Raw genomic sequence first — 15,415 nt, 5'->3', positions numbered from 1 at the left:
TACCACAGTAGGTTTGTGGTGGAGTATTCAAATTCATCAAAACAGTTGTTAAAAACGGAAATTGTGAAGACCAATATTAGTCACTTAATTATATAACTTATCTTGCCAAAGATATATTATCAAGTATATTGTGAAAGTGAGATACTGTAATAAGCTGTTTCTAGACTAGTTCTACATGAAATACATGAAGAGAACAACTGTGGAATACTCACACCCAGATTGCCAGCATACTAAGTTTATAATATAGACATAGAATCTAACAACTTGAGGCTTTCCTTAGTGCCGCAAGACTCTCTATTATATTATATCACTGCTCTCTATTTCTTTCCTTTGCTGTCTGTTTTTGAGGTGTTTTCTTCATCTCTGAGGTTTGTTTTGGGGTGAAAGGTTATCATAAGCCCCTTGAGGATTTTATCTCACCTCCATGCATTATTTGTTTTTGCTTTTCTCTCTATTCTTTATCATTTTCATAAGTGTAAGTGAATAAACAATGAGCTACATTTATTATTTATTATGAAAGGCCTTATATGGGTGTGGCTGTGACTATGTGGGTTTGCAGTGTGTGTGTGTGCTGGCCTGTGTGTAGAGAACATGTTGTTTGACTAGTGATTGAATATGAGTGGGAAGGATGCAGTTTTCTGCTCTACTGCACAGTTATCATTGCATTAAAATAACAGTATTTCCCAGAGTATATGACTAATTCTACCATGGTCCATTTTATCTCATACATTTCAAAATAGTTCATACACTGAAAGTTCATTGCTTTGTTTTGCTTTTAATATTTCTCTATGTTTAAGAACAAACGTTAGCTCAAAAGAATTGCATGAACCTGATGCAACACCTTGAAAGATGATATTGCTCCAAGTTGAGAATTGAGCAACCTGCCATAAATGAATGAAAATCAAAATCAGGCCAACTTTCGTCAGATGCCAACTAACCACAGTCAGGTTTATTACTATAACCATGGTGGCAGAATATGGTAGTTTAGCAAGCTAAGGTTTTTGGCACTGCAAAGATTAGGTCAAATGTCTCACAACCTGTGTTGCATGTGATGCACTTTATACATAAATCTGTTCTATTTTATAAGCAAATCAGGCATCCATAGCCTTTCAAATCCAGCATGTTGCAGCTCTCTCTATTATTCCTGCTAGTGACAGTGTGGGGTTCTATGAAGTCGGTCATTTGGTCTGTTTAAACCACTAGTGGTACTTTTTGACTCTTAGACTTCAGTTACAATGTGTTTTTGTCAGGCACAGGCCTATTTTTGGGACGTGTACACAAGCTTTTCTGCAAGATGACATCTTACACCAAAAATCTTTTTAATTCTTATTTTCACATATATGCTCTACAGAGCGGTAGAACCTCAACGTTCACTCTTTTTCAATCTGTAATGCTTGGTGGTTTCCTAAACCCAAAATGAGATTTTTTCGTTTCTTCCATGTATTACCTGCATGAATAATGCAGGAAAATGTCCTCTACACCCAGCACTTCTGTGCTTAAGGAAGATAACCTGTATATCTAACTGATTTGTCTGTTACAACTTACAATTTTGAAAATCTGTTGCTTGGGAATTTGAAAGCCATGCGGCCTGTTTGCAAAGACGGATAGTGTGTCTGAATTTGATTATTCCATGACATCATTATACATACATATAGTCAAATGTCTGAATATATGTAAAGATATACCAATATAACAGAATAATAAAATAAATTTTTTTTTGAAATATATAATAATTCTTTCTTTCTTACAGTAATCAACATAATATGCTATTCTGCACATTTCCTCTTCAGCATTACATCATAACAGACATCAAGTGGTCATCATGTCAAACCATTACAGGTTGTAAGCCATATAAATAGCTTAAAATAGTTTAACATGAGTCATCACAGCTCACTGATGTTTAAATGGTAACTCACCAAATGTTTCTTGACACATTGAATCTTTGTCATTATATTTGTCTGTATGGGTTCTTAAATGTTATTTTCAGCAGGAACCAAACATCTACAGTCCTACACTGAAGAATGCTTCCCTGCCACAATTCCTTAACTGAGAAAGCACACCCTTTTAGAATGGTATATTAACAATTACCCTGATGTCAACAGAAATGATGTCCTTTAAATCCCTTCAACAAAATCCTCCTGTACCTCATCCACAGCTGGTTATCTGACCTACTGGTACTGCACCGTAATGCCAGTGTATTAGGAAACTGAACACTGAAATGTTATTTAATTTAAACCAGGTATGTGATTCTTCTGTTGGCAATAGAACTGAGACTGTGGTTAAACTGTGGCCAGTGAGACAGCATTAGCAGCCTGTTTTAGTGAGGAAGCAGAAGTCAGCAGCAGCGATTAAGGCCAGATTGAATATTTGAAAGAAACTGTGCAGCACAATTAGAAAAGCTCATAATTTAAATGAAGTTCCTCAGCTGATGGCTTTCATTTTCCCCCTGTAGGAAGACATTACAATAACTCCAGCAGTCCTACGGTACAGTGTTTTTTCAACATATGTGGCAATATGCAGTTTACACTTTTGTGCTCCAACTTATTTTGACTTGTTCCATCAGCCATCACAAAAATCTATCACAGAAAAGCATTTCACCATACACCACCCTGTCGGAGTGTACTTTATAGTTGAAAAAGTTGTGGTTATCCAATATATGATCTTTTTGGATACCTGAGGGAATAGCCATTGTGTCCTTTTATAAAACTGTGTTTTCTTTGGATATTACAAACAAGTGTGACTCTCTCCCTTTTCCCCCTGTGAAGAATAGTCATTTTCAAAATGACCATCTCATTGAAAAGTTGTAGGTGGGGAGCCAGAAAACATAAAAATGCCCTTCTTTCTGCTGGTTGTGTCAAAACACAGTGCATCAAATTACTTACTCTGCTCTCACAGAATGAAATGACACACTTCTTTTTCACCCTCTAACCCTAGTTCATACAGAGTGATGGCAGCTGATTTGAATGTGTTAATTTGAAGAGGTGCTCCTTTAAACACCCCCTTCAGACACTGTTTCGGTGTTATTTCATTGTGAAGTGCTGTAATTTAATTTTTTGTGCATGCATTTCTATCACCTCAGCTGTTTAATGTAGTTGCTATCAGTTAATTTCCTAAAGCGCCCTTGGACATTCTCCAAAAAGTTACATTAGTGGTTTTCACATATAAAGGTGAAGAAGGAAATTAACTATAAGCTATGTAACCATAGGCATAGCAATATTAGTGGCAACAGAGCAAATGTTAGGTTGAAACAAGTAATAGAAATGCCAATGGTTACCTACTATAGTTTTCAATCACACAGTTCAGTGTGCAGATGCATTGTCCTGGTACTAACAGTAGGGTACAGCAGGTCTTTTCAAAAGAAAGGAGAAAGAAAGAAAATATGCTGCACATTATATTCTACTAGTCAAAGCCCAGACAATGCTTTGTTATGGTGGGTGGATGTTTGTTACTTTTGAAAGTATTTTGATAGACTCATTATTAGGGCAGCATTTGAAATCAGCTTTTGTGTGTACGTGTGTGGGTGTGTGTGCATGCATGTGAATGTGTTGTATGATTTCCCCCCACCTTGACAGCAGTAACTACTTGTATTGGTCTCTGTCTTTGTTTTTGTTTTGGGGTGTAGTCCAGTGCTGATAATAAGCTAATAATATGCTCTCTTTGGCTTGTAAACAATGTAAAATGACAGCCAAGGGAATTGAGAAAGTTGTGCACTTTAAACAGAGGTGAATATAGATATAAAATTATAATTCAAACCAACAACAAATGCAAAATCTACAGAAAAATGTCAAGTCTGGATAGAGCTCTGCAGGAGACAAGGACTATACCTGCAGTTTACAAAGGTCACCATAAAAAGCATCATATTTTTCAAACAAACCTGTGTTATACTGTTTTTCTAACCAGATTCCCATGGTTTGAGTTCTATACATGCACATCTGCACAGGCACACAGTGTCGGTGGAACATGGTGAGTCTTGAGAGAAGCCCTACGGTACAGATACCAAAATCTGACATTTACTGCTCATGTTTTCGAGAAGATTTTCACACAATGTCTGTGATTGGTACCTTATCCACATCATTCAGAAATAAGTTAAAAAAGATGCACTATGGATGTATTTTGTCTTTAACAGGAGGAACAGAGTGCAGTACATGAATGGCAAAAAAATTGTATTAAGGCTAAACTAATCAGGAGCGCAACAAAATGAGGCTCTTAAATCGGAATTATCAAACTTATTATAACGTTTTAAATAAGTAAAAGCAATTAGCATTTCTTTGAAGATAGTCATCTTTGTACTCATAGTTCAACAGTTTAATTTCCCTGCTCAGCATAAAGAAAAATACTTTCCTTTATTATAAGTCTCAGAACCATTAATAAATTATCTGAGGATAAATAACCCTACTGACCCGTGAAGTCAAAGTATACTGTAAAATGGGCAATGTGAAACTATGCACTCCAAAATACAAATTCTAAGGCGTGATTGATTTGATACTAACACTTAAGTTAATATTTCAAATTTAATCAAAATTAACTGATCAAATCCAACTGCAGGCATAATGTGAGATTTTATGATGCCCTGATTAATTGCTGATGAAGTGTGATTAAATTAGACTTCTGTTGTAAAAAATGTTACTCGTAAAATGGACAAATAGTTTTTAAATCTGGTATTTGTCAAAACTACTAGCGTATGTGAATGTAATGCAGCTAAATTGCTCATTCAAGGCAGATAGTCATTATGTGTCGGATCAACATAAGATGCACTTCAAATGTGTGTGCATTTAAAATACAGTGTACTTGTGTCTCTCCTCCAGAGCAAACGTACCTCATCACTTTCACTGCCGATAAAGTCATCTTCAGGCTGAGCCTCATACCGCCTCCTACTCTTGCTCTGAACCTGGTCATCTCCCATCTCCATCTTCTCCTGGTCACCCTGGCCTTGCCCTCGTTTGGGTGAGTGAGGCTGGGATGAGAAAATGAACACCTCCTCTTGCAGAGTGAGTTGGGGCTCAGACCCCTCATTACTCTCCCAGCTGCTCCAGACCTGCAGGTCAGAAGACAAACCTGGACAGATCGAGCAGGAGAGACACTCTGCTGAGTTGAGAGCAGCTCTGGAACTTTCCTCTGCAGCAATGACCTCATCTAAAATAAAAGGTTATAAGACAAAACAAAAGCAAGACAGATTTAACCTAACTAGGAGTAAATTCTCTCTTTGAAAAAGATATGGTTGCATATCAATGTCATAAAATAATGGAGTTTAGGGCTTTGAATGTACAAATGCTATAATACTTCAATAAGTCCTTCAGAATACACATGCAGGACTTGGCGACAAATTAGAGTATAGAATAATTATAGGAGTTTAATTACGGTGAGTAATAAATCCCTTTTTAATGTTTTCATAATGTGGCTGATGTCATTCTAAGTTCATTTGATTATATGCACATAAAAATTCATAACAACAATGTGCAAGATTGTAATGAATTCCACTGCTTGCCAAAAGTGAACATTAATTTCTCTTGCACTGACATTTCTGTAGGTTCAGTTAATAGCCCTGCTATGCTGATACCTTAATGAGAATAAAACAATGTAAACAACATAATCACTACGAAGAACACCAGTTTACTGCTAAATTCTCACTCATGACACAGCAGCTCAGTTCAAAAATGCTTAAAAAATTTAACTGGCCTAGACATCTGTATTCCAAGCAAATATTGATCTCATTTTGGTTTTGTTTTTGTTCAAGGAAAAACAGACAGCGCTTACAGCAGTGTTATAATATCTTACACTAGTATGTTCCTGAGCATATATCCAGGGGGGTAAAAGCTTTTTCAACCTTAAATGAAAGTTGCACACATTCAGGTGTGTATGTAAGAAACACTGAATCATTAAAGTCCATGATAGGCCTGAGCTCAAAGAAAGAACCACCTCTATCTGAATGAGTGAGCACATTTGAACCTCTTGACAGTATAATCACTTTCTCTAATTGCCCACTGTGTGGCAAACCCTGGGCCCAGGAGATGTCCCTCTGACTTTTATTTAATGTGCCACATTACCATTAATGAACTAACTACTTTCCGTCTGTGGGCAGGGCGGCAGCAAAGGAGCTTACTGCTGTAGAGAAACATCCATAAATGAGCTTTCAGAGCACATGCACTCATTTTGTGAGCACAATGCGGGTGTAGATTTGTGTCTGTGTGTGTGTGTGTGTGTGTGTATGTGTGTGTGTGTGTGTGTGTGTGTGTGTGTGTGTGTGTGTGTGTGCGTGTGTGTGTGTGAGTGTGTGTGCCTGTGTGTGTGGTAGTGGGTGGGGGGAGAGTGTGTGGGTTGGAGTAGGGGCTACTTCGACAAAAATCCTGCAAATGGCCTTGACGTGGGTTATGCAAGATTAAAAAAAGGGAACAAACGCCACGGTGTATGAAGCACACAATGAGGCTCATTAAAATTCATGCAATATTTTGAAGTGATCTAATTTATGAATTAAGAGTAGGAATAGGTATTTTTCTCAAGTGTTAAGGAGCTACTTGGTGAAATTGTAACATGCAAAGTAGACATCAATATCACTCAACACGCATATTATTCTCTTTTGTCTTGTTCTCCCATCACTCGCTGTCTTTTTATGCTTTTCTAACCATCACTCAGTCTAAAAGTGTACCTGTCCTCCTGCTGCTGCTTCCTGCTGCCTTGAACCCTCACCACTCACAGCAAATGTGAGCCTCACCTGCTGTTAGGTGTTTTGTCTTTTTTGTTAGGATCAGAGGTTGCTGCCTGCCCTCTCGGCAACTGGATGGAGGAGTGCACTTCTCCCTGGTTTTACTCCTCTGTCTGTGGTGACCATGCGCAGCATCTGAATGGGCTGTTAATTAGAACTAAATACCTTAGCATACAGTACTAAACTATTATTAATTCAGCGTACCTAACACTACAGTATATCCCAGCATATAGCCAGAGTATAATATGCAGTTTACCTGATGATGCTAGCCTCTCTCTCCCAGCACTGAGGACCCGCAGCTTCCTTGATCCCTGCTTGTCTGTTGGCGGATGAGGCTGTAACCCGCCAGGTGTTCCTACATACAGTACTTGCAACATTAGAAAAGCTTTATAAAACAAAACAGTCACACAACAATGTTATTAAAGCTTGCCAGAAGCATATCCTTGAACTGATTATGCACCGTGAAAATCCCTATTAATGAAGGCATTTCAGTAACTGAGCTTCTTACATTCATTCAGTGCAGAGGGAATAGATCCAGCTACATTATGTTCAACTGAATTAAGGAATTTTAATCCTCCATTTTTGCATTCAGTCATGCTCAAATGATGGTGTATGACAAACTGTAAAAGCTGTTATTAATTGGTTGGGAGAACATACTGTAAGAGTTGGTTCGTTTGTTGGTTCTTGCTTTTACTGATTCACAGTGCTTAGAAGAATAATTGTGTGCAGTCCGAACGTCAAAAAGAGCTGTAATGAGAGGAATACAGTCTGCATTTTTACAGTGGGCAGTCACACAGCTATTAGCCTGATCTGCATAGGTGCACATTATATTCACGTCAGGAAAAGAAGCGTATGATTTTCATCTATAAAGCTTCTTTTATGACATAGGACAGTTACAGGTATTGAGATAAAGCCAGCTAGAGTCACTAGCAAGTCTTGTGGCTTCTCACTTTGTCATCAATTAAAGCTGAAAACAGGTATTACTTTTTTTTAATTAATGTTATTACTGTAATTGTATTAAATTTCCTTTAGAATTGTTATTTTGATTTCATTTATGTTGTTATTATATCAGTGTCTAAGGTGTGTTAAGGTGTAACACTCATAAAAGCACATTTTCCATAGTATCGTTTAAGTTTAGTAAATACTGTATATTTCACGTCATCTGATCAGTAAATTAAGTTTTGATCGGTTAATGAGATTTAGTCTTCATCCCAACAAGACCAAGGTTAAAGGTTGGCAAATGACAGAAGTTGCAGTTAGGGGTTGGAAGGTATTAGGGCTTGGGAAGCTAGCTGAAAAGTTGTAGCAAGTAGGTAGGGCCTTTCCAAATAAGACATTATAATGTGCCATGTAATATTTTCTTTCAACTGGATGTAACTTCTCTGGATCTTTTCCAACAACTTATCATCTGTATTTCTTTACTAGATAGTAGATTTCTTAGTATATACAGTATATATACTCAACCACAAACTCACTCTCTTGAGTTCAAATTGCCTCATATACTGCATGCTTCCATGCCAGCTCCCCTTTTGGATTTCTTTGCCTTCACTGATTGCTTACCTATTACTGACTCTGTTTGAACAAAGTGAATTGTTTTTTTACTATACTTGCTCTGAGTGCATTCTGCTTCGGGGTCCACATTACAAAAGACTATAAATAACATTTCTTTCTTTCTTACTTTCCTCTGCCATTAGCTGCTTCCATGTTAACTGCTTTTCAATGGGGCCTAGGATGAGTAGCAGCAAACCCATGCACCATCAAACAAAAATTTGGACCCTGATGTGAGCAGTTAATTCTCCAAAAATACACTGTTACTTGCTTACTTTTCCGGTATAGCCATTTATCATTCAATTTAAAGACTTGATAGACTGATAAGTGGAAAATAAACTATGGCTCTTTGCATGAGTAAGTTAGTGTACACAGAAACAAACTAATGAAGAATGAAAAATTTACCTCCATGAACAATGAGGGACGGCTCTCCATCTGATAAATTCTCACTCAGTTTGGCAATGCTCTGACTTTCAGTGGAGACTTTTTGGTTCCTTCTACTGAATGGGGATCCCTGGAGGAAACAGCAAAAGAAGAAAAGCAAGTTCAAAGACAACATATTCTACTTTATGCTTACTGTAATTTATGACATGATGGTCCAAATCAATTAGGGAGATATTTTATTATAGGATTCATGCAATTACCGTATTTAAGATAAAGAGTACATTTCTATCTATTCCGTCTGAGGCTGCACTGCTTTTTCTTCCAGTTTGCGGAGGTGGTCCTGAAGTCCTGGAGCCTGAGGCTATTTGTAAAACACCCTGGGGCCTGGTTTGTCGGTAACCGGTTGATCTGGCAGTGCCAGACTGATCACGAACTGCAGGGAAATTCCCATTATTCATGACTATTATTGATCTGTTATTTGGATACGATGTTTCTTGACTATGACTATGCTTGATTTATGGTACAGCACCACTTATCATTGAACTTCAATTATATGGAAAGTAGGGCTGAAAATATTAAGCCATTTCTTAATCTATTGTCAGTCATACTAATGATTAAGTACCCATAGCAACTACCGAAGGTTATGCTTCAGATTTACAAAAGTCACACAGTTTGTTTTGATGAAAAGTACATGCATGAAGCCAGTTCACTGTGAAGGGTTCAGATGACCATTTTTAAGATCAGTGACAAGCCGCCTTCACACTAGCCACAAAGTCTTTTTTTTACCCTGAACAGAATACTTTAAAAACAAGGCTTTTTATACATTATGTACTGGAGTATGTTTTTGAGATTTGATACACTATATTACCAACATAACCAGACTATACTGCGATAAATTTCTGTTTATCTGAAGTCCAGTTGCCGATAGCTGAGCACAAGAGTCAAGTGAATGCGTCGTTTCAGTATTAATGATGTTTTACACGATTTCGTGAGCTGCAGCAGACAGTACTACTTTGAGTTAGAGCCAATTGATTAAACCATGCAGTTCACATACAAAGAAAACAAATGGTTGAATATAAATTAGACTGCTGCTGAGCTGATTGAATTGATGTTTTTCTTTAATCTGTCAATGTGTTCTATATCATCATGTGAAAATAATGGGCTGCAGTGGGAGTCGTGACATGGCAATGACCTGACCCTTTCTTATTTGTGGCATGGCTCATTAGGACAACTCCACTGGTGCTAACAGCAAAACACGCTTTCTGTCTGATCCTCATCAGAGCAGAGAGCACACACTTCTAGTCCACAAAACACGCAAAACCAACAAAATGATACAGACAAACTGAACTGGATGGCCTTAAAGAAAAAGAGGCACACTTTTTTTGATGCGGCAGATTGAACAATGAATGATGATACAAAAGTGAAATACAGTATATGGTAGTTGATGGACTTAAAAAATATTTTGATCTGTGAAAATGTATTGACCTTGAGAATAACAGAATGTCTTTGGTATATTGGGATTTGTTTGCTGTTGCATGACAAAACCTACTGTAGCTTACTTTTAACAGTTTCTGACAGATTGGGTACTGAAGCAACAATATCCACAAAGCAACTTTCGTCACAGTTAAACTGGATGCCTACTTTAATAGCAATCGTTTTAATTATGATTAGGAATGTTATGCTAATAATGCAGATGCTAATTATGAAAAGATATTTTTTGCTTGTGGTTACTGCTCTCTTCTATGGGCATTGCCGGTTGACTCAACATGACTTAGACAGCTGTCAGAACAAATAAATAAGCACTGATAAAAAGGCCACAGAGGCGGCGGAACTGGATTACTGGTGCATATCTTCTTATATGAGGAGATAATTGCAGCGCTCTAAGTACAGGTGAGGCACAAATGAACACAAAAATGAAGACCACAAGAATTTCATACGCGGAAAACAAATCGATTATCATCATAGTCCCTTTAGAGAAAACCATTTCTCTACATGTAACAATCTCTGCACCATGATGCTTCTCTGTATCCTTCTGTGTACTGCATCATGGGTGGATTGTGGCTGATACTTGTACTGTAAATGCATAAATTCACACCCTCAGAATTCCCGTCAAAAGTTGCTCCCAGAAGAACCCATTCTATGAATATATGTATATCTATATGTGTTTGTTCAACACTGTATTCCAAAACCATGGGTATTAATGTGGTGTTATAACAGGCTCCACTCTACTGGGAATGCTTTCCATGAGATTTTGTATTTAAAGAAAGGAAAAGGGCAGCGGGGATTTGCTCCCATTCATCCACAAGAGTATTAGTGAGCTCATGTTGGATATTAAGGCCTGGCTGGACTCCAGTTCATCCTGAATGTGTTGGTTGGGGTTGAGATCAGGGGTCTGTGCAGGCCTGTGAAGTTTTTCCACTCCACAATCGGAAAGCCATTTTTTTTTACAAACCTTGATTTGTGCGCGGGGGCTTTGTCATTTTAAAAAAGGAAGAGGCCTTCCCTATTCAGTTACCACATAACTGAAGCACACTATTGTCTAAAATAGCATTGTATATAGAAATACAATTTCCCTTAACTGAAATGAGGGGCCTAGCCCAGACCATGAAAAACACACCTGTACCAAAAGAACACATAATTGTGTGGACAGGGGTCCACATTGGGCCAAATAAGTTGTTTGCTTTGTTGACTAGAGCAAAATGTTTCTGTGGGTTGTCATTTGTTTATTGATCAATTCAGAAACATTTGATTTTATCTTACCTACCACGGTCAGAATTCACAAGGCCAGTCCTCATCTCTGTCTTTTTCAAATTCTCCATGTTAAACATCTGAGTTACATGGTTTACATCTGGTGGGAACTGGCAGCCACGAGGGATCAAGTCCGTGAGACCAGCTCCACTGAGAAACATATCTAGATTAAAATGAGAGCAATCTCAGATTAATCATAATCATAGAATAAACCAAAAACAGATTATCATGTCATGACATCACATAACAACGGTAACACTTTGATCAGTTGACAAATACAAAATGAGAGCTGCCTTTTCTGACAGGTAGTGTCAGTGTGCACCGAATAACCACTGCTTGCAGCTGTTGGCACTGCTGAGCTAAATCAGAGTTAAACAAACTAGTTGTATGCCTCTGCCAACCACCCAAGCTGCAGCAAATATGGTCACAATCTCCCCTACTTGAGTGTTTTTGCAGAACATTACAATGTCACAGTGAAGTTGGCCTTTGACCATTTGTGTTTAATTGTGTCACAATTAGCGTATGAATTCATGAGGTCACAGTGACCTTGACTTTTGACCACCAAAAATTCTAATCAGTTCATCTCTGAGTCCAAATTAATGTTTGCGTCAGATATGATGAAATTCCTTCTGGGCATTCCTGATATATCACATTCAAAAGAGGTCATTGTGACCTTGAACTTTGACCTTTGCCCACCAAAAACTAATCAGTTCATCCTTGAGTCCTAGTAAATGTTTGTGCCAAATCTGAAGAAATTACCTCAAGGCATTACTGACATATCGCATTCACAAGAATGGGACAGACAACCTGAAAACATAATACCATGGCTGTCGCAAGTGAGGAGACATAAAAACAATGAACTCTCAGCCAACTGTCCGTTGGCCAACTGTCTGTTTCTCTCTCCACACAATATTTCATATAAACTTACAAGACTGACAACAAATTTAGTTGTAGACATTGGCTGGCCTCAATCAAAACTGCTTTGCTATGTCTTTAATAATAGTAATACTCATGGAGGACACTTAAAGAGAAGCTGATAAAACTGTTTTTACATGAATCATTTGGGTGTGACCAAGTACATTACCAGTATCTGACATTCCTGTAGGCTCTGTTTTCATGGTGAAGATTCTGCGGACTTTACAGGTCGCAAACAAAGTGATGCCATCCAGTGTCAAAAATCCTTTAAACAGTTCAGCAGTGAAGGATTCAAGGTCGAGGCACAAAGTAGACCACTGAGACATCAGAAATATGATTTCATAGTTAAAAGAATAAAATTATGCACACCAGTGATAACACATTATAATATCTAGATAGATACTCATTAGATACTCACAATATTCCGTTTCAATCCCACAAAAGGTATCTTTGCATGTAAAATTGTGACAGACAACTCTTTATGCACTGTTGATAAATGAAGTCTTCTTTTCAGGTGCTCTGAATCAGTTATCCTGTGAATAGCAGACAACGGACCAGAAAAAAAAAATTATCACCAGCATCGTTGGTGTCGCTAAGAAGTCCTGACCAGAGAAAGTCACAAGCTAAGGTAACCTTAAAGGTCTTTTCACCTTTATATAGTGCTGTGAATTCTGCTGTCAAGAGACTATCTAAGGGAAGAAGAACAATGGCAATTATTCCAGATGCTTAAAATAATGGTAAGTAAGAATGGATTTCAACTTTTGACAGTATGCCTGTCTTTGGTTTTCTATATGGTCTACATGACAGCACCTGTGTTGTATACCGCAACATGTGCCTGCATTACTTTAAATTTTACCATGAAGTGAATTAGTAAGTAGTAGGTAGTAAGTAAGTAAGTGTTAAGCACAATAAACACATCTTGGGAACTCCTGAACAGCCTTGATTGCATAAATTGTGTTTTGTTGATCATAGGAGCATTGGTATCCAACAGAAAGACATTCTCCTTTCAGTGACTAAATGCAGGAGTATTAACTAGATCTCACTGAAGTAGACACAAGTGCACAGTCAAAACGTCCAACTGGCAAAACATGTGGCGGAGAACCATAAGCACTACATCCACACATTATACTACATTTTACAAATTTGGCTTATTAATTTAAATGTAACCTGTTATTTACAATTGCTGACAAATAAAAGGCTTCTTTGTAGAAAATAGTTTACCAATATCTTAATAACAAATGGTTATTCAACCCATTAATAGTCATTCACAGTCTTTTAATCATTTTTTCATTGGTCTGAGGGGAAGTCAATTTGATTAATTATTGTGTAAATTATTTGCAGTATTTTACTGTATACAATGTTTACAATATAAACTTTTTTCTGGAATACATTGGTGATAAAATGCTAACTTACTCCATTAAATAACTTCTAAAGCCTAATTTCATCAGTTAAAGTTCAGTTAAAGATCTTTTGATTGAAATTCACAACAGTGCAGACTCCCACAAATAGTGTTTAAGGTGAGCTCACATTTATAAGGTATATAAAAGTATGTTTTTAAAAAACTGACAGCACTTACACCAACTCAATAGAAAAGTCTTTGCACTGAGGAATATTCACTTGAAGGACCAAGAATCTTTGCAGAAGCCCAACTAAGAAAAAGAATAGGCAAAGAGGTGAATTACTTTAAATAAGTGGAAATAAGCAAAACAAACTTTATAAATGAGTGCTAGTATGGTAGTGACTTACGAGACATTTTCACACTCTCTGGCATTTGCATCTTGACTGTCTGGCTGCTTCCCTCCAGGCAGTAAACAAATCCTTTGACTTCTTTATTATACTCCTGGGGGAAGAAATAATACAGACTTGCCAGTTCTAAGTCCTTGCTGAGTATGACCACTATTGTGCACCTGTGGTATGACTGCTCTCATTGACTGCAAATGCTTGTTTTTATGAGAGCATATATATGAGCTTTGAGTTTTAAAGTCTGTGCAAAGAACAAGCTTGCATTCTCCCATATCTAACAGTGCAATTCAGTGCTAACTTGGGATTGTACTTTTCCCTGAGTTTGCAATGATAGGTTCACAAGGTCTGACATTAGCGTCCCAAAACTTCACGTGGGAACCTAAACATATGATGTAATTATGGACTGGAGCTTTCCATGATGGCTGTGCAGTGTAAAGCTATAGACCTGCTTTTCTTTAGCATTCAGTCTGACGTTCCTTTTGTAATGCATTGATTCATTCAAGGTCGATAATTCAGCTCTGTGGTATTCATTAAATGCACGATGTTTGGACTATTTGATATCATTTGTTGCTTTCTCTCCAGGCCCTGTAGATGCCAGCTTCACTAACAAGTCACATGAGCTAGTTAAATCTGATTATGTGCTATATTATCACAATAAAAATGAGATAAGATAATAGCAACTCTGAAAACTCACCTTGTATATAGCCGACGGCCCACCACAGAGTTTCCATTTTGCTACAGGGTCTTTTCCCTGTCCGCTGAAGATCTCAACCACAGCTCCACCCTACAAAATGTATTGTCATTGTGAGCCTGTAGCTAATGTTACACCAGACTAAAGCTCATATGAGACTAAAGATAGCATATGTCCAAAGAGCATGGCTTTTGCAGAATAGTTCATTTAGTTGGATTACGATAAACTTACCTGATAATTATTCCTGAACATTTTACGTAACTCCACGTGAACGTTAGGGGGAAAAACAGGTGTGTATTTACCCACATTAAATATTCTGGCTGCTACGCTATCCCAACGCGTTTCAAATAGATACACTGAAAAAGCAGCGCATCTTTACAGTCTATGTTTACATAAAGTGAGTAATATGGAGGCCAGTGCAAGAGTTGTGGGACAACGGTTAGGTAAGGCAGGGTATGTCTCCATGGTTACGTGACGCAACTGTGACAGGGTCAGCAACCGACGACTGAAACCAAACCAGAGGGCTGGTTAGTATGTGTTAATATGTGCACGTACAAATCTTCCATGTTAAAGGTCTTGTTCATAGCAGCATAACAGAATTGTATCAATGGTGCAGTCAATGTTGTTTTGTGCAATACAATATACTGTATTTGAGTTACTGGGCTGAAAGGTTGCAATACTGTATG

At 37.7% G+C, this 15,415-nt stretch overlaps 1 protein-coding gene across 9 annotated transcripts in view; it reads right to left on the bottom strand.

Annotated features, from left to right (window-relative positions):
- Nucleotides 1-15,165, bottom strand: part of cfap20dc (CFAP20 domain containing) — a 30,471-nt gene extending 15,306 nt beyond the window's left edge. For 4 of the 9 annotated variants that reach the window (XR_008826200.1, XM_056365218.1, XM_056365188.1 and 1 more), the window contains exons 1-12: nucleotides 14,961-15,165; nucleotides 14,733-14,822; nucleotides 14,042-14,135; nucleotides 13,872-13,944; nucleotides 12,714-12,828; nucleotides 12,465-12,612; nucleotides 11,397-11,543; nucleotides 8,893-9,065; nucleotides 8,654-8,762; nucleotides 6,957-7,055; nucleotides 6,710-6,844; nucleotides 4,817-5,133 (exon numbers count right to left, since the gene is read on the bottom strand). Coding sequence is in view for 8 of the 9 variants with exons in the window: in XM_056365218.1 (XP_056221193.1) it covers nucleotides 4,817-5,133; nucleotides 6,710-6,844; nucleotides 6,957-7,055; nucleotides 8,654-8,762; nucleotides 8,893-9,065; nucleotides 11,397-11,543; nucleotides 12,465-12,612; nucleotides 12,714-12,828; nucleotides 13,872-13,944; nucleotides 14,042-14,135; nucleotides 14,733-14,822; nucleotides 14,961-14,981 (1,521 nt within the window). In the remaining variant the exon portion in view is untranslated. Of the gene's footprint in view, nucleotides 1-3,274; nucleotides 3,349-4,816; nucleotides 5,134-6,709; nucleotides 6,845-6,956; nucleotides 7,056-8,653; nucleotides 8,763-8,892; nucleotides 9,066-11,392; nucleotides 11,544-12,464; nucleotides 12,613-12,713; nucleotides 12,829-13,871; nucleotides 13,945-14,041; nucleotides 14,136-14,732; nucleotides 14,823-14,960 lie in introns of those variants that run through there. The other 5 variants (XM_056365230.1, XM_056365240.1, XM_056365195.1 and 2 more) reach the window with 5 other exon arrangements.
- Nucleotides 15,166-15,415: the final 250 nt, after the last annotated feature.

The sequence above is a fragment of the Seriola aureovittata genome, chromosome 2, assembly GCF_021018895.1.
Source record: "Seriola aureovittata isolate HTS-2021-v1 ecotype China chromosome 2, ASM2101889v1, whole genome shotgun sequence".
In the NCBI taxonomy this organism is placed as follows: Eukaryota; Metazoa; Chordata; class Actinopteri; order Carangiformes; family Carangidae; genus Seriola; species Seriola aureovittata.
The sequence above is the reverse complement of the archived record's forward strand: the minus strand, read 5'-3'. Positions and strand labels throughout refer to the sequence as shown.